At 33.2% G+C, this 18,489-nt stretch overlaps 1 protein-coding gene across 2 annotated transcripts in view; it reads right to left on the bottom strand.

The window, feature by feature from the left end:
- The window catches only part of LOC132919571 (fibrillin-1-like), a 43,195-nt gene continuing 24,706 nt past the window's right edge, over positions 1-18,489 (bottom strand). Inside the window, exons 19-53 of one of the 2 annotated variants that reach the window (XM_060981275.1) lie at positions 18,339-18,489; positions 18,145-18,270; positions 17,929-18,054; positions 17,724-17,849; positions 17,426-17,507; positions 17,204-17,370; positions 16,917-17,107; positions 16,535-16,669; positions 16,194-16,371; positions 15,375-15,488; positions 15,160-15,294; positions 14,719-14,933; positions 14,515-14,653; positions 14,316-14,429; positions 13,482-13,640; positions 12,483-12,677; positions 12,286-12,414; positions 11,943-12,191; positions 11,410-11,555; positions 10,601-10,709; positions 10,329-10,493; positions 9,964-10,071; positions 9,567-9,859; positions 9,353-9,485; positions 8,888-9,133; positions 8,033-8,266; positions 7,420-7,545; positions 7,037-7,276; positions 5,547-5,821; positions 4,508-4,750; positions 3,783-3,914; positions 2,749-2,904; positions 2,078-2,167; positions 1,842-1,955; positions 1-1,168 (exon numbers count right to left, since the gene is read on the bottom strand). In XM_060981275.1, the coding sequence (XP_060837258.1) occupies positions 947-1,168; positions 1,842-1,955; positions 2,078-2,167; positions 2,749-2,904; positions 3,783-3,914; positions 4,508-4,750; positions 5,547-5,821; positions 7,037-7,276; positions 7,420-7,545; positions 8,033-8,266; positions 8,888-9,133; positions 9,353-9,485; positions 9,567-9,859; positions 9,964-10,071; positions 10,329-10,493; positions 10,601-10,709; positions 11,410-11,555; positions 11,943-12,191; positions 12,286-12,414; positions 12,483-12,677; positions 13,482-13,640; positions 14,316-14,429; positions 14,515-14,653; positions 14,719-14,933; positions 15,160-15,294; positions 15,375-15,488; positions 16,194-16,371; positions 16,535-16,669; positions 16,917-17,107; positions 17,204-17,370; positions 17,426-17,507; positions 17,724-17,849; positions 17,929-18,054; positions 18,145-18,270; positions 18,339-18,489 (5,763 nt within the window). In that variant the 3' untranslated portion in view covers positions 1-946. Of the gene's footprint in view, positions 1,169-1,841; positions 1,956-2,077; positions 2,168-2,748; positions 2,905-3,782; positions 3,915-4,507; positions 4,751-5,546; positions 5,822-7,036; positions 7,277-7,419; positions 7,546-8,032; positions 8,267-8,887; positions 9,134-9,352; positions 9,486-9,566; positions 9,860-9,963; positions 10,072-10,328; positions 10,494-10,600; positions 10,710-11,409; positions 11,556-11,942; positions 12,192-12,285; positions 12,415-12,482; positions 12,678-13,481; positions 13,641-14,315; positions 14,430-14,514; positions 14,654-14,718; positions 14,934-15,159; positions 15,295-15,374; positions 15,489-16,193; positions 16,372-16,534; positions 16,670-16,916; positions 17,108-17,203; positions 17,371-17,425; positions 17,508-17,723; positions 17,850-17,928; positions 18,055-18,144; positions 18,271-18,338 lie in introns of those variants that run through there. The other variant, XM_060981276.1, reaches the window with a different exon arrangement.

Here is an 18,489-nt window from a genome sequence, read left to right as displayed (position 1 = left end):
TTTATTTCAATATGTTTTCATTTATTATTATTTATTACACATAGGTAAATAACATACCTAAATAATTTTTTTTCGCTACAATTATTGTACATTAATATATATTTTTATATTATAATTACGATTATTTTACATAGTATATAACTATAAAAAAAAAACTGTTTATATATAATAAAATGTCCTTAAATATTATAATATAATAATGGCCTATTATTTGTATACGATAAAATGAATGGGTAAACGAAAAATGACTTAAGATTACAATCGCTATTATATTTAGGTAAATGTATAATAATATAATATAATTTAATAATAAATTAAAGTAATATAAAATAAAAGTAATACAGCAATTGATCACGAAAACGAACACAATTTGTCCATTATTGTTACGACATTTCAATTTTATACATCACGTATATAATATTATTATTTTATAACTATAATAGTTATTAATTACGATGTATCGTTACATGTTTTGATTAAATTCAGAAATTTAAAATTATTATTGTAATTGTTATATTTTAGTTGATTTAAATGTCCAGTCTATAGAAGAATTGAGCTATAATAATGTTACGGGAATTGTATTGTTATAATATTTATATATTATACTTAATATATTTTATAGTTAATTTTGATTTTTATCTCATACTCATACTCATACTTATCTATACTGATATCGTTTTTGACTTAAATTCAAACTAAAGGATTAATCTTTGGATCGGGATCTATATTTATTATTTACTCGTAAGGTAATATATATATATACCTAGTGAATAGGTACAAAGCAAACATTTTACATTATTTATTAATATTGTGTAATGTGTATAAGTTACAAGTAATACGAAACTGTCACGAGTTATGCATTTTATTTATTTTTACTTGTTTAATTCGGTCGGTTAGTATAAATTTTTTTCTGTTTAAAATAAGATAATTAAAAAAATCACGAAATTCAGTTTCCGGACACGATCAGTTTGACGTGCAAAATCGGAAGTTTCTGGCGTTCGATTTGGCCGTCAATCGCGGTTCGTTGACCGTCTATAGCCAAGTGATATTTGCCAGGTTTCCTGGGAATACGTCGGAAGTGCAACCCCCAAATTCCTTTAGAGTTACGTTTTATCCGGAACTTGTTAGTCGAGTCACCGGTCGGCACCACGAAGTAATTGTAATTTTCCTGGAAATGAAAACGTTCGGTGTAAATATTTCAAGGAATAAACTGAAACAGAGTTTATCAAAGTGCTTTGCGGTAAAGTTATCAGATGCTCGCATGGGATCTATTAATTCACTATGTCGCGGTCGGTGTCGCAGATATCATTCAGATATACCAAAATATTGTCATTCACGTGGTGCATCCATTGGCATATTTGCAGGTACCGCAAGCCCTGACATCGTCCACAATGACACATACAGAACGCATCTTACGACTTGGAAAATTTTTCCGACCACGTTCGTTATTATTATTATATATCATATTGCTCGACATGATTATAAGAGCCGTCATTATAAGGCTGAGGTAGCCGGCTATTTTTTTTAAGGGGAAAAATGTAGGTAATTTTTACTTACACCGGAAATTGTTTTAGAATAGGTTGTTGTTTCTAACCGTATGGAAAATCTGATCGAACAATTTCAACGATAAAAAACAGCTTTACAAGGAAAACAATCACGTCTCATAGAAATTGTCATATTTTAATAATTGTTTTTATTATTTGAAAGTAGAAAACTCTATTTTGTACTAACTGTAATCGTCGCAAACAATTTTCAGAGGTTATTTTTATCAACATTTTTACGACTAGCGTATGATATAATAATTTAATTACGCTAAGAAAATTAAGTCTTTTGACACTCACTTTGACAGCCGGAAGCAGTTTCAAAATCCGTGTGTTCCGTTTAGCGTCAGACATTCTCATTCTGATGGTCTTGTGCGCTCCGTCGTCCCGGTGGTGCCTATATCTGTGTATCTTCTGTAAAACAGTCGAAAAATCGTTATTGTTGATATTTATAATTAATCAACGATGACTATATCGTGATTAGGAAGTGAAATTTGTTTTATAATTTTAACGAAAATCATTTTGTGAAAATTTACCATTACGCGATCATTGTTTTTGTCCGACGTCATGACTTCTGTTGATACGTTTGTCGTCCTCCTATGACGAAGTCTTCCATCTCCATTTATCTGCGTATGCATCATAATACACATTTATAAGTGCATTAAAAATACACATAGATATTCATTTATAATAATATATACATATAGGTGCAAAGTAATTAGTAATTATAACCAGTCGCATTTATTTTTTAAATTTAATAATTTAGAAACAAAAATAATGATTTCGTAGGTATTAATTATAAATCTATTTAACTCTATTATTGAAATTTTTTTACAAGATAACCCACAATATGTTAATAAATTCAAATTCTGAAACCAAAATATTTTTCTAAAAATCGTTGTTTAAAAATAATAATCAATGAATAAAGAATATTCGACAATACACTAATTTAACAATCTTTAAAAAGCATTTTTGAAAAATTAAAAATAAGAAAAAACTCAAAAAATTGCTAACTAAAAATACTTATAGAACAGTCACCAATACAAAAACATATTATATGTTAAATCACGAAGATTAGCTGATGTATTTAGTCGTTCAGAATGATTAAATGATCTCTTTGCAGTGTGTAGGTATATATATATACGAGTATAAAATATGTAATTGAAACGTTTTATATAATAATAAGTTGATAATATTATTAGCTTACCTTGCACGAGAAGCAGCCTTCGGTCGATATTATTTTTCCACCCGAACTTTTTGGATATAACTCCGGTTCAATGGGAAACGTCGGAATGTCTCCCAGATCTGGTGGTCCAATGTGCGAGCCACTGGTCAGTGGACTTATGGTCGACAAACAATGACCCTGCAATAGTTGCGTCACTTCAGTTTTCAATAGAAGAGTGCAAAAGTTTTGATCGGCCCAAACAGGTAAGAAAAAAAACATCTCGCAACCATATATTATATCTACTTACGTTTTTATCAAATTACCATTTCCACCTCACATATTTCTTATTTTATAATTTAAATATTTTTACTTTAATTTTTATAATTTTATTCCTCTTACTAACTAGATAACAACATTATTTGCAAGGTATATATTTTTCATTGAATTCAAATAATTTAAAATACTTAAATAACTTAATAATTATTTATAATTTAACAAATAGTTAAATAACATTTTTTGCTATTATAGCCTATAGGAATCGAATTTTATAAAAATTGTAATATTAACCATTTTTTCAAATTATCTTTAATTTATCTACTTAAATATAAAATATTTACGAGTTGAGACCCAAAATTTGACAGCACTATCGAAAAGACCAACTAGAAAAAACATTTATTGTCTGGTGAACTTTTAGACAAAGAACATTTCAATAAGTTGTGCATGGAAAAATTAGAAAAATCAAATAATAAACCATCTAATGATGAAGTGGTCGAAGTTTCTTCAAACGACTATACATTTTTTGACGTAAATGATAACATTGCCTATAATTTGGGTGGTAATTTGAGTATTCCCGTTTAATAACAATTTATCATACCCGTGGGTAACCAGGTTACGGATAATTTTATATGTAAAATATTAGCCATGGTATTCATCGGCAATCATAATTTTTTTTTGTTTTTATTAATAAAGGTTTATTATGTAGTTTGTCCACATTTTGAACAACGTAACAGAAAACCATAAAAATCTGTGGAGTATACTATTGAGTATTGAGTACTATTGAGTACATGCACACATACCTGACCAATCCGCTGGTAGCCCGATGGACATCCACAAGAGAAACCACTCTGTCCGTGTGGAGTACAGCCGAATGCGCAAGGACTACCATAGCATCCTACGCCACTGCCGCCACCACCACCAATACCGCCGTGCTATGAACAAAACATATTGATATATTAATCGATAATCATATTGTACGTGCAACTTTTTATACGATAAAAGTTTAGATTAAGTTTTAGTTTACTTACTGAGTTTACGGCTATTCGATCGCGTATAAAAACAAATAAATAATATTATATTATATTATTAAACGATACGTGTAAGAGCTGACTTATAGACATGACAATTAGAAGATTCGAGAATACATAAGTCTAATATTCGGGTGTAATCATTAAAATTTACAGTCACCTGGTATTAAAATTCGGTTTTACTATAAAGTTAAAGGGCACAATTTTTAAGCCCGAGACAGTGTACTATACAATTTATAATGGTAACCTATAAATGCCAGACTAGGAGGATTAACCTAAAAAAAACCCACACTATGATATAGGTACAATATGTCAATATAGTTACCAATAATAATTTTGTCAAAACCGTCAAAAAATGTGCGGCACGAGAATATTTGTACAAGATTTTGATTAAAAAACAGAGTAATCGCGTATCGTTATCGAGTAAAACATGTAAATCGTGAAATCGTTAACACTTTACTTCGAATTCAAATATGTAATACAAACATAAATCATACCTGTGACAACGACGGTCGACCGTTACATCCTTGTAATGTACCGTACTGAGGGTCGTAAATCTGCCCGTTGGCGCACACACATTGGTAGCCGCCGGGCGTGTTGATGCAGTTAAGGTTAGAGTCACACGGCGAGTCAAGACACTCGTTGATGTCCACGCACTCTCCGCGATAACCCGACTTCCGGAAACCCTTTGGACATCCACAGCTGTTACCGTTCGCGCCGGAAGTACCGTTTTGAGCACTCTAAATTCGAACAAAAATTTGATATCAAATAATATAATACAATAGGTACGATCAAAAAATTCCAATTGATATATAATATGTATACACATATAATCAACAATTCGATGTGAACTGACCGTATTTCACATTCATTTACCGCATTTATACAACTGTCGACGGCCAATCAATTTTAAGAATATTAATAAGCACACAACTACCGTATTGGTCATTTGACGAAATTGTTGATGTGACTTACTATACATACTAATAATAGTGTTAGTTGGCGCCAGCTGAACAGAAGCATTTAATAAATGTGTTTAACTTTGCGTGCACGACTCGAATACTTGCCGAATAGTTTAATAGATTACCAATTGCAAAAACTGTGATTCGAAATAATCTTCAAATGGACAACATGCTTAAACAGTTATTTGCAATAGGTACATAAATTATTAAGAAACATCAAATACTTATTTATGTATAATCTCCGTACTATTGTGAACTACACCTGTTGGGCTCGAGCGACGGGAATATAAATTCCGAAATTCGTTTCTTTTACATCTCCAAGCGGTCCTATATTAACCTAACCGATTATTGTAACATTTGTAACCCCGATAGATAATATTATTTGGACGGTTTACGCGCCTATTAAGGTATAGATTTTTCATATAAAGGTGTACGAATAGATACAATATAATAAATAATATAATAATATAATAAATACGATGATAACTAGATGATAGGTAAATAATTACGATTGTTATAATATTTATAATAATTTTATAAAATAAAAACAAAACGGAAAAAAATTGGTGGTTACCTGTTGATCATGACACCCGTTGTTGTTGTTATTGTTGATGTTGTTGTTGTTGTTGTAGTTATTGTTGTTGTTACCGGGAACGTTTAGGTTGCAGTCGAGTCCAAAGCACTCGTTCTGTTGATTTTTTGATTGTAATTGCTTTGGATCCACACAACGAGTACCGGTGCTGTCGAGTTTGTATTGCTTCGGACACAGACACCTGTAACTTCCTAACGTGTTGACACAATTTCCCGGCGCTGGACACAGGTTGGTTTCTTGCCGGCACTCGTCGATGTCTATACGTGAACAAATTAATCGTAAAATAATAATAATATAGTAGATAATAAACTATCAGATATTATATTATAGTATATAGATAGTTATATAAGTACAGGTAAGTACAATTATTGTTGACGTAGATATTTAATAGAATAAAATAATTATGTTATATAATATAAATATTTTGGTTAATTTGTAAACTTTCTTTTTAACTTTAGGAATAACCACTTACTGTATTAAACGTAATCCGATGTAACTATATTTTAGTCTTTAGCTAACTAACATATTATATCTAATATAATTTATAATTATAGTAAAATTAGTAATCATTACAATATATCCACAACTGACACATGTTGTTGCCTATTACTACTAAATACTAAAAACACATTTTAACTTTAGAAACATGAACATTTCACATTTTTAATTAATTATAATTTATTTTATTATTACAAAAACCAATAAAATATTAAAAGTTCATATTATTCGAAGAAAACTGTATATACGAGCGCTATCTAGTGGATTATAACATCTACAAACAACTATCACAATATTCAACGAAACCATTTCGTTAGATTTCAGCACATAATACTGTTTTTTACCGTACAATATTTTGTAATATTTTATTGAAAATAATATAGTTAAATAGGAGGCTCATTTATTTTATTTCATACTATATTAATTATTTTTTAGATTACGAATTAATTAAAGATAAAGTATCATAATTTATATTTTAAATATTATTACAAATATCGTTATTTTACGAATTTAATTGATTACTTATCGCGGTAATTTTTTGGTTGTTTGATAAAGCTCAAAAAAAAAAAAATTTAAAATTGGTAGTAAAATTGATGGTAATTGGTCGAATAAGTAAACTAATAAATGTTGTTCGTTTTTAACTGTATATATATACATTAGTATTAAAAGCATTATTTTATATACTTCTTTATATAAAAAAATTAAAATCATTTTAACAAAAATGTATATCACGGTAATAAAAATAATTGTCCCAAACGAACATAATACGGTTAGTCATAGACTAACTTAAGATTCCGACACAGTCGACAAATTATTTTTAAAGTTAAAACACGACTACGTTACATATGTCATACATAGACACTTATTACCTAGTGATGGATTAGTTGACTCGAAAAGACTCTATTTTTAACGAAAGTACGTTCCAAACGTGGGCAAGTAAAACATAACAATATATTACATGGTGGTATGAGTACCTGCACAGTGATCTCCGGTCTGTCGGTAGCCCGGTTGGCACCCGCACTTGTACGACCCATGAGTGTTGATACACAACTGTTGACAAATGTGTTGGCCAGTAGTGCACTCGTCCAAGTCTCGACAAGTGGTGTTGTCGGGATTCAACACGAATCCGGCGGGACAGCCGCACGCGTAGCCGCCTTCCAGATTCTGACACGACATTTCGCACGGGGACGGATTCAACAGGCATTCGTTTACATCTGCGACACATACATATTTTATAAACGTTGTTACAATTTACACGTAGGCCAAAACCTAAGTCCAAACAGGACATGCGCACGAAAAATAATCGCTAACCAAACCGTTGTTAGTCTCGCTAAGACGACGACGGGTTTTTGCTTACCGTTGCAATGCGTTCCGGTGTGATCGACTTTGAACGCCTTGTTACAACTGCACCTGTACGATCCCAGCGTGTTTATACACCTACCGTTGGCGCACAAGTCTGGTAAAGTCTCACATTCGTTTATGTCTGTAACATATATATGAATTGGATTTATAGAGCGCATAATAATATCATAGAAGTATACAGCGATGGCTGCCATATATTGTATAATTAATTATTATATGCATTAAATCATCTAGTCGAGTTCATTAAATTATTTAAGACGTGTTAAATTAATACAGAAAAAATTAAAAATGCGAGTAAATCGGAATACATTGCCTTATATTTTTGTCGTCTTCGCTAGCCTGACTTTGTGTATAATAATATTATAATCAGCAAGATACAATATTTTAATAGTTTAATTTCGATGTTCTCCTTTGCTTGTGCTTTATTGAGCCGAAATTCATAGGTATATGAGAAACGTAATTTCAAAGTATTTATTTAAATTAATTTTCAGTGAAAAAAGAAACGTATATTGTTAAAAATGAAAAGTGAAACATTTTAACGTAATATATTGTCAATCCGTCGATGATCAGCTAATATTATGTACCATAACCACCGTGTCACCACTCACCTTGACCATCGATCGTGTAACCTGATTCCAAGCACAGTTGTCTGAACGAATCCGAAGACGGAGACGGACACGGTTGACACTGAGGTCCCCAGGCGGCGGCCATCGAACAGCAGCAGTCGGCTTTCGTCACGGATCTGTAAGCCACGGCGCCCGTGATGTTTCCGCTACCACCACCGCCGTGATTGATACACCTGCCGTTCAGCAAATGTCTGTAGCAAAATCCGACTCTAGAATCTTATACACGGAATCGAAATGTTATTAATCGATCCAACACATTTTAACCGTGTCACGGGTAAAGGACAATGTTATTATTATTACTATGCAGGTTGATTCACCAATTATTATTATTTTATCTTTAACCATACCCATTTTAATTTTTTAATAATATATTATATTTATATAAACATGAAATATATAAATGATGTATGTCAAACAGTTCATATTTAGTACATTACTGAATCATTAGGAATGAATAATACTATATAGTAGGTAATATACTAAATACTCATTAGAGTCGTAAAGTCTATAAGTATTACTAGTAAAACTTAATCGTTCAGAAAATCTTTTGAAATTGGCAAAAAAAAAAATTTTAATATTTGATAAACAATTTTGTAGAAAATTGGGCACATACAACACTTTTCAATTAAAAATAAAGTATTTAACAAGGTGTCTAAAATGGTACAATAATGGATTCGATAACTCAGAATTTGAATAAAAATTAAAAGGTAAAACCGTGGCAAACATATGCTATTGCAGGCCGCAGGTGAATCGTCCCGTATAATATAATGTAGGTAAGTACACTATAAATTGCATTCAGGTATATAATATTGTTCTGTCGTTGCGGCAATCACTCACCTATGCACTGCTTTCCGTCGTAACTGGTCTTGAACCCATCGAAGCAATCGCATTTGTACGAGCCCGGCAGGTTGACGCAATATCCGTTTTGACACGCGTTCGCGTTTTCGGCACACTCGTTGATGTCTCTACACTCGTCCGTGCCGACTTGGACGTAACCCTCGGGACAGATACAAGCAAAAGACCCGATCAGGTTCTTGCACGCGAATTTACAATTGTTTGCTGGCGTCAAGCACTCGTCGACGTCTAAAACAATATATCGTTAGTTATTTTTAAATTTAATGTTATATAGTGTTGTTTTTGGATTTTTGATAAAATAGGATGTTTCGTTATAAATCGTGATTTGCAAACCGTTGAATAGTAGTTTACAAAATAAATCGAAAAGACGGCATACCTACGCGTTATTATAAGTAGATACGACACGTAATACAGAGTACCTATATAAATTATTTTTATTATATATACCTTGACAGTGTCTACCGTCTGGTGCAAGGGCGTATCCGTACGGACATATGCACCTAAACGATCCGGGAACGTTGTGACAACGGAAGGCGCACTGATTGGACATTTCCAGACACTCGTTGACGTCTTCGCAGACCTTTTGGGAAGAAAAAAATCATATATCTTCGTATATTTGCGAATTTGCGCGCGAAAGGTCGTAAAAAACCGTTTGGTTTACCTGCGTCGGTCCCGGCGCAAATCCGTCGGCGCAGATACATTCAAAGCCACCTTGCAAGTTCGTGCACGTCCCGTTCCCGCAAATGTTTACGTTGATCTTGCACTCGTTCTCGTCTACGCATTTTTTCCCAGTTGAATCCAAAACGTAGCCGGCCGGGCACTCGCACCGGTAAGATCCGTCCGTGTTTATGCATTCACCGCCGTCGCACGGGTTCGTCATGAAATCGCATTCGTTCAGGTCTTCGCCCTTGTCTCCGCGGCCGACACCCTCCGGGCACAGTTTCGCGAACGAATCTACGCGACAGATGATAAAATTAAAAAACACGTACGCGTGAAAAAAAAAATGTTAATAATATATTATGATATCATATTAAAGTAAGATAACTATTTGTCTTTACCGCTTCCTGGTTTCGGGCAAGCCGTGCACAACTTCCCCCAACCGCCTCCCATCGAACAACAACATTCCTTCTCCGTGATTCTCTGCTTTCTTGGAGCCAAACAGTTACCTGCGGGACGATATACAGTATAATATAATGTTACGTATTATTTTTAAATGATAAATGCAGTCAGACTGAAAACTATTGGAACTGCGAAATGGGATATTTCGAAAAAAAATATGTAAACGATATTATTAGAGTCATTATTTCAACATTTATAGTTTTTTTTTACCAAAGCAAAATACTTAAAACGTGTGGGGCACATTTCAGATGATGCAGTTTGAACAACATCTCGATGAATGAAATCAATAAAATATTATACTAACCGGACATAAATTTATCATAACAGTGGTCTTGTCTGGTGTCTATACATTTCATGCCGTTGGAGCTAAGAACGAAACCCTCGGGACAGTCACATATAACGCCGCCGTCTGTGTTCATACAAGTACCTCCGTCGCATATACCTGGCATTTCTTGACATTCGTTTATGTCTTGAATAGAAAAAAAATAACGCAATAAATATAACATATAGATAGTTGTTGTTACTTGTCGGAATAAAAAAATAAAAACGTAAATAGGTATATATTATAGTACTAACCGAGACACGAGTTTTTAGCAGCCGATAAGCGGTATCCGGGTGGACAGGTGCATAAAAACGATCCCATCAGATTTTGACATCTCCCCGGCTGGGGACAAGTGTCCGGTATCTGAAATAATTTCGATTTCACTATAGATCGATTATTTCAACATAGATTTAAGTTCACTAAGAAATAGATCCCATACAAATAATATGTATATTAACGTCATAAATTATAATTGGAGACGGTCAAAATTCTTATGTGAACTCTATCAACTTCATTAGCAGCTACAATCGATTTAATTTAAAAATCAGAACTCCAAAATAAATTATAATATTATCATTACACTATCACTTCTTTTTACTATTCTTTTTTTTCAAATTATGTAAATAATATAATATAATAAATGTTAAGTAGGTTTACCCGGCACGCTGCTGTGATAATTTAATATGTAATATAGTGTTGTATGTATAATTAGTATGTAAATTATACACTATATCTACCAGTGTAGTAAAAAAGTAGTATACTAATACAGTAATACACTATAATAACAACAATATTATACACGTGGAAAATCTCGATTCTGATATTAAATTCTACTATAGACTTAATAGTATCAGTGGTGTGCTGAAGAATCGAATAAAATAGTATCACCCATTTCTATTGATTATAATTCAGTTAATTTACTATTGATGGACATTTTATCATATCGAGTACACTTCACACATCAGTGTGTAACTATAATGACAGATTAACACACGTTGTATAAATATTAGGAGCTATTATGACTCACAACACTTAAGTAGATTAATTCTTGGAAAATAATTACCTCGGTACATTCATCAATATCCCTGCAATGTTGACCGTCGGTGGAAAGTACATACCCGGAAGTGCATTCACAGCTGAACCCGCCTATAGTATTCCTACATCGACCGTTTCTGCACAGGAACGGCATCATTCTACACTCGTCCACATCTGTATGAAAATAAAAAATATTTACACAGTGAAAACAGAATAATATATTCATTATAATTTATTTTTCTTTTGTTCAAAAATCGTTGACATTTTTTATATTTTTTATCGTCATGTATATTATCAGGTTAAAATTATATTTTTTATACACTGATTTTTACGTCGAAACGTTTGGATCTTAATCGCGTAATATCAAATATCTAAAAATATGATTTATGACATTTCCATTGCGATTTACTGCAGTCCCATTAGTCCCAATTAATATATTTTATGCCTATGTCGAACATCAAACGTACACATATGATAATATATTATAATTCAACTACTTCAATCAAGTCAAGTACATTAATCATTGTCACAGTATCATTATCATCGCGTTTAGATGTTTACCTATGCAATCGTTATTATGACTGAGTTTGAATCCGTCGAAGCAGCTGCACTTGAACGATCCCACGGTGTTGAGACAAGTGCCGTTGTTGCACACGTTCTGGTGGCGGCTACACTCGTCTACGTCAACGCACGTGTCGCGAGCTGCCGTCAGCGCATACCCGTTGTGACAGATACACTGAAAACTACCGTCCAGGTTCGTGCATTCGCCATCTCGACATATTCCATCTCGCTCGTAGCACTCGTCGACGTCTGTTTAAGCATCGAGTTGTCATTATATTATATTTATTTTTCGATTTTTTCGAGCTGTCCGGACACACCACCGGCGGCGGACGCAACGACTTACCCACACACTCTCTAGCGGTGGACCCGAGCTTATACCCTTCGGGACACTGACATTCGAACGAACCGGGCGTGTTGACGCACTGCGAGATGCCCCGGCACGGAGCTGGTATACGCAGACATTCGTTGTCGTCTGAAAAAAAAAATTGTCCATATCAGCGACACAGAAAACCACCACGAGCTCTCGTGACGCATTCGCACCGATGCATTGATGGGAGTTGGCGTCGTAAACGTATCCGCCGTCGCACGAACAGTGGAAGCTTCCGGGCGTGTTGACGCATGTTCCGTGGTTGCACATGTTCGGCATCAGTGTGCACTCGTCGATTTCTTCGGTTCGGTTGGTCATCGGGTTCATGATCAAGCCCGGTCTTGACCCACATAAGAGTAAGTATTCCTCTTGAAAAAGCAGAAAAAAAAACAATAATGTTACGAAATTCCAAAGACGATCGTCGACTTTCGACTTTAGTCGACATGATAATATATACAACATGCTGTTAATACAACAAAATAATCTAGTTGAATTATACCTACGACCTACGTGTAACAATAGTATGACTAGGAAGGTATATAAAGTAATTGTTGCTATTTAAAATAGAGGTTTTATTTAATCGTTTACTGTTCACACTTAACCTAAGTGAAAATCATCATCAACTCTTACTTTGTTAGCATACACAAAAATATTGATTATTTAATTTAACAACAAATTTTAAATGTAATTTAAAAATTTAAAATACCAACATTTGTTTAACTGCTTACGAGTATAATAGTTTAATAAAATTAGATGTACCATTAAAGTTTTTTTATTTAATTAATGGACTAAGTTAAGACCAATAGTCTCATTACTTTTAACTTGAACTATACAAAAACTACGATTGTGTAATGTTCACATAAATGTAGTCATATAGAATCAATTGAAGTGTTCAATATTTACATTTTTTTGGTTAATATTTTTAAATTACAATTTTAAACTCTAGATAAAAATACTATATAATTATTTAATGTGTATGTTTATCAACAAATATATAATTAGCTAGTCGATTTATATCGATTGAGTTTATAACACAAACGCCTTACTAAACGATGAAGTATAAAGTTGAAAAAAGTTCTTAGAGTAGTAATAACATGTAAGTTTCAAAGTTAAAACAGGTGGGTGAAATGTGCAAGGATAAAACCGCGACGAGACACCCGTGTAAAACTTACTGGTACTGGACGCCGGACAAGGTTGACACGGCAATCCCCAGGCTTGGCCCATCGAACAACAACAGATCATTCGAGTCTGGCTATTGGACATGGGCACGGAACACTGACCGTTCGTGTAGTTCAAAAAACAGTTGTCTTTTCGCATGTCCACACACTCCTCTGTAAAAACAATAATAATCGATTAATAATCACAACCGAATAAAATAATAATCAAAAGGCCGTGCGTTTATTTCTGTTACGGTGCGGGACGTGTCTGAAAGATATTCGTATATATTAAATAGGCACATGATATAATATGTGAAGAAGTTAAATGAGATTTCCGCACAGAATCGTCAACTCGTCCAGATTAACCTCATACAGCTAAATAGTAAATACGAGTAATCTTAATAGACGTAACTAGTCCTTTAAGTTAGGAGGGGGGGGGGCAAAAGTCCTTAAAATGTTTTATAGCAAATTTTTTTTAATTTGATTATTATTTATTGTTTCTATTGGTATTTACAGCTGATTTGAATTATTATTCGTTTATATGAAACATTATATTTTGTTATATTGTAGTCAAAAATAAAGTTAATAGTTACTAATAAAGTAATAAATATAACTAATTAATATGTTTATATGCACATACGTCTACCCAAAAATTGTGGGGGGGTCTGAAGACCACCCAAGCCCCCCCCCCTAGTTACGCCTATGATAATTGGAATAATACGTAATAGAATAAATAATGATTAAGGAAATTCAACATATGTAGTCTATATAATTGTATCCCCCGAGTCATAAGATCGGATGATATTTTAATAGTATTATGGCAACGGTTGCGCGTTACGCTATACGTACTTCCGTTAGGCAGCAGCATGTATCCGTCCGGGCAAACGCAACGATATGTGCCGACTTCGTTCACGCAATAACCCACGCCGCAAACGTCCGGGTTCTCGTCACACTCGTTCACGTCTAAAAAGGCACGGACAAAGGCGAAAAAACGGTATTACTATACGAGTGCACACGGTGTCCGATCAGCGTGTGCTTCTTACGTTACCATAACAGAATGTGCTGGTGTTGTCCAGACGGTAACCCTCGTTGCACGAACACATGTAACTGCCGAACGTGTTGGTGCAGTGGCCGTTTGTGCACAGGTTGTCGTGTTCCTCGCACTCGTTGACGTCTTCGAGTATCACCTTTACCGTCGGATTGCAGTGTTATAACGATTAACGAATAAGGTATATTTGATATTATGATTTACCGTGGTCGGGTTGGGCCTGTACCCCGTTCCTCCGGGACAGAGAGTCTTGTATTCTTCTGTTTCGACTTGTGGACACGATTCACATCTGGAGCCCCAGGCCTTACCTACAGAACAGCAGCACGTGGCTTTCGACACGGCCGATCCCATCTCGTGATGGCAAATCCTCTGACCACCACGATCTTCCACATCCATATAGCACCGTCCTTCCCTCTTATCTACGGTTTTGGCACAAAAATATTTTGGTTAGTATATCCTATTCAATGTAATCAAACATTTATTCTAAAACATCGACCTTAGAACGGCATCGGAATAGTCCCTAATAGCCAATAGGTATTTACACATTGATATTTTAATACTATATAGGTACTTGTAATACTAAAATTATCAGTAAATACGTTTTAGAGTTTTACGATATTTAAGGCGGACAACAATATTACAAACCGACACACGCGTTTCCGGCTGGAACTAGTTGATAATTTGGCGGGCATTTGCATGTGTAATTGCCTTCGTTATTGATACATTCGCCGTACAGACATGCCTGGGGACTTTCACACTCATTTATATCCGTGCAATTTCCTATACGACATGATTTTTTATAAAATTTAATGTACTCAATAAAATTTAAATTGAAAAAAAAAATTGAAATGAAACGTTACCTCCCGTATTGTCCAATTGATATCCTCCACTACACTCACATCTGAACGTTCCAAATATGTTTTCACAAGTACCATACACACACAGGTTATTAAACATATGACATTCATTTATATCTGTTGAAAAAAGTTTATTTATTTTCTATAATAATTAGGAAATAAGGCAATGTATGTAAGAATCTAAGACATAACAGTACAGGTTTTTTTTTTCGTGGTTGCTGTAATATTGAAAATGTATTAATCATTATTTTTGCAATAAATTATATTGTGTACATTTTAAATTAAATTCAAATATTTTTGTCAGAATATTATTAAAGTACTCAAAATATTTTTGGAATAACTACTTATTTCAGTGATATTTTGTGTTTTTAATACTTTGATAATTTATTTATATTTAATACCCTCATCAATGAATAAATTAATAAACTAACATATACATTTATATCTTTATGGTTTTCTTTAAAATAACAATAATATTTAATATATAGAAAATGTATAGAAATTTTAAAGAAAATCACATGACTATAATATAATAAACATAATTATTAACTAATATACTAGAAAGAAATACGATAATTGTTAATTGGCAAGTCCAAACAACTTCTTTCGGTACTGGGTACTGTTTATAATAAATAAACCAATATATTTTACCAGATTTAGCAATTTAAAATGCTTAAAAAAATAACAAAATATATATCCATTTAAAAAATAGTGTTGTCCCGAAGCATTCGAATAAAATAAATTCCAAGTACTAGTTATTTGAAAGCAAACATTAAAAAAAAAATATTTTAGTACAAAAGTAGGTTATCAAGCTCTTATTACCATTACAAGATCTTTCATTTTTATCATCTGGATTAATAAATCCCATTTCACATTCGCATCTGAACGATCCTGGATAATTTAAACAATGACCGTTTTCACATAGAGTTGAATCTTCAGTACATTCATCAATGTCTATACACGAGTAGCCATCCCCACGGAATCCATCATCACACACACACTAAAATTAATAATTAGTAATTTATTTTTGAGTACGAACTGATACAATTTTTAACCTTTTTTTTTATAAATTAATATTTTAGATTCTGTAGAGCAATGCTGTGGACTTCTTATCTGGAGTTATAATTAAAATATTTTTTAATATTTAATATTAAATATTTTACCTTAAACGAGCCTTCTTCGTTTATACATTGTGCATTTTGGTCACAACCCCCGTTGTTAGTTAAACACTCGTTGATATCCATACAGTTGTATCCATTGCCGGTAAAACCATCTTGACACCGGCAGCTATAGGAACCCTACAAGATATTATATACATTAATAATAGCGTATGAGGATTATATAAGTATTAATAATTTTTTTACTCATAAATTTTTTTTTTATCTATTAACACAATATCAAAAATAATTAAAAATACGATTTTTATCTTTTATGTCATACATTTATAAATTACTAATTTCAACAAAATAATTATTTATTTATTTATTTATTTTACAAACCCAATACCATGATGATTAAATACTGTATTATTGTTATTATTATTACCGGATGGTTAATACATGCTGCATTTAAATCACATCTATGGGTACCCATCTCGCATTCGTCTTCATCGGTACAGGCAGGTCCGGAGTCCAATTTAGCTGAATATCCTTCTTCGCAACGACAAGTAAATGACCCAATAGTGTTACTACAAGCTCCATTTCCACACACGTCCTTACCGTTACATTCATTAATATCTATTCAAAAATAATATCACATATTTTTTATTGTACATAATATATTTTATTATTTTTTTTTAAGGAAATGAAGTCAAATAGATCTAAAGTGTTTACCTATACACGAAGAACCATCAGCTCCTTTGAGTAAACCATCTGAACAAGAGCACAGAAAACTGCCTATCGTGTTGTTGCATTGGCCACCGTTACAAATTCTAGGATTTTCTTCGCATTCGTTTACATCTACACACGTTCGTTTGTCAGCTAACAAATTAAATCCGGCCCTATGCAATAAACAGGTTGTATCAAAAAAATAAACATGATTATTATAATACATACTTGCACGTGCACATATAACTGCCCGGGACATTGATACATATGGACGAACATCCACCATTATTTATCTCACACTCGTCAATATCTAATAAAAAATAATATAAAAAAAATTGTGTGGAGTAAAACAAATGAAAGAGAATTAAAATGTATAGTTGTTAATGTTTTCAACAATATTGTATTTAATCTAAGTATTTAATAAATAAATTTGAACATGCTACTAGTATAACATTTAGTAGAGATTTAAAAAATAGTTCTTAATACGTAGTAAATTAATGAGTTTAAAATTCATAATTTTAGTTACCTTCACAATAAAACTTTTGGTCTGTTTGCCTGTAGCCATCGTCACATACGCACTGGTACGTTCCCATCATGTTCTCGCAAACGCCATTAGAACAGATTCCACTAGTTCTTGAACATTCATCGATATCTACATTAATACACAACCCAAAATCAATAGTGTTCTTCGGTAGGTGTCTATTAAATTAACGTGTATATTTCTAACGCACCTTTACAGCTTTGTTTGTCGGCTGATAGTTCATGTCCAGCAGGGCATTCACACCTATAACTGCCTGGCGTGTTTTGACACGTACCGCCACGACATAGTCCAGGCGTTCTTTCACATTCATCGATATCTAACATTTTAATAATTACAAACATTTTATTTTAAGAGCAGTTTCATATATTGCCAGTATTATTTATAGACGCTAATATCAAACAATTACCCATGCAAACTTGCATCAGTTGAGATGTTTCATAACCGTCCTTACACTTGCACACAAAACTTCCGGGTATGTTTTGACACTCTCCGTCGCCACAAACGCCGTGCATGATATTGCATTCATCGATATCTAAACAGTCACGATTTTAATCAAATTAAACGTGAATTGGCAAAAAAAGACAAAATAAATTTTCGTACCAACACAACGGATTCCAGATTCGTCCAAAGTGTATCCTTGACTACATTTACACGTAAAACCTCCCATGGTGTTCTTGCACCGGCCGTTACTGCATATACCAGGAAACTCAATACATTCGTTGATATCTTTGCGATCGATAAAACCGGGTCC

The sequence above is a fragment of the Rhopalosiphum padi genome, chromosome 2 (assembly GCF_020882245.1).
Source record: "Rhopalosiphum padi isolate XX-2018 chromosome 2, ASM2088224v1, whole genome shotgun sequence".
In the NCBI taxonomy this organism is placed as follows: Eukaryota; Metazoa; Arthropoda; class Insecta; order Hemiptera; family Aphididae; genus Rhopalosiphum; species Rhopalosiphum padi.
The sequence above is the reverse complement of the archived record's forward strand: the minus strand, read 5'-3'. Positions and strand labels throughout refer to the sequence as shown.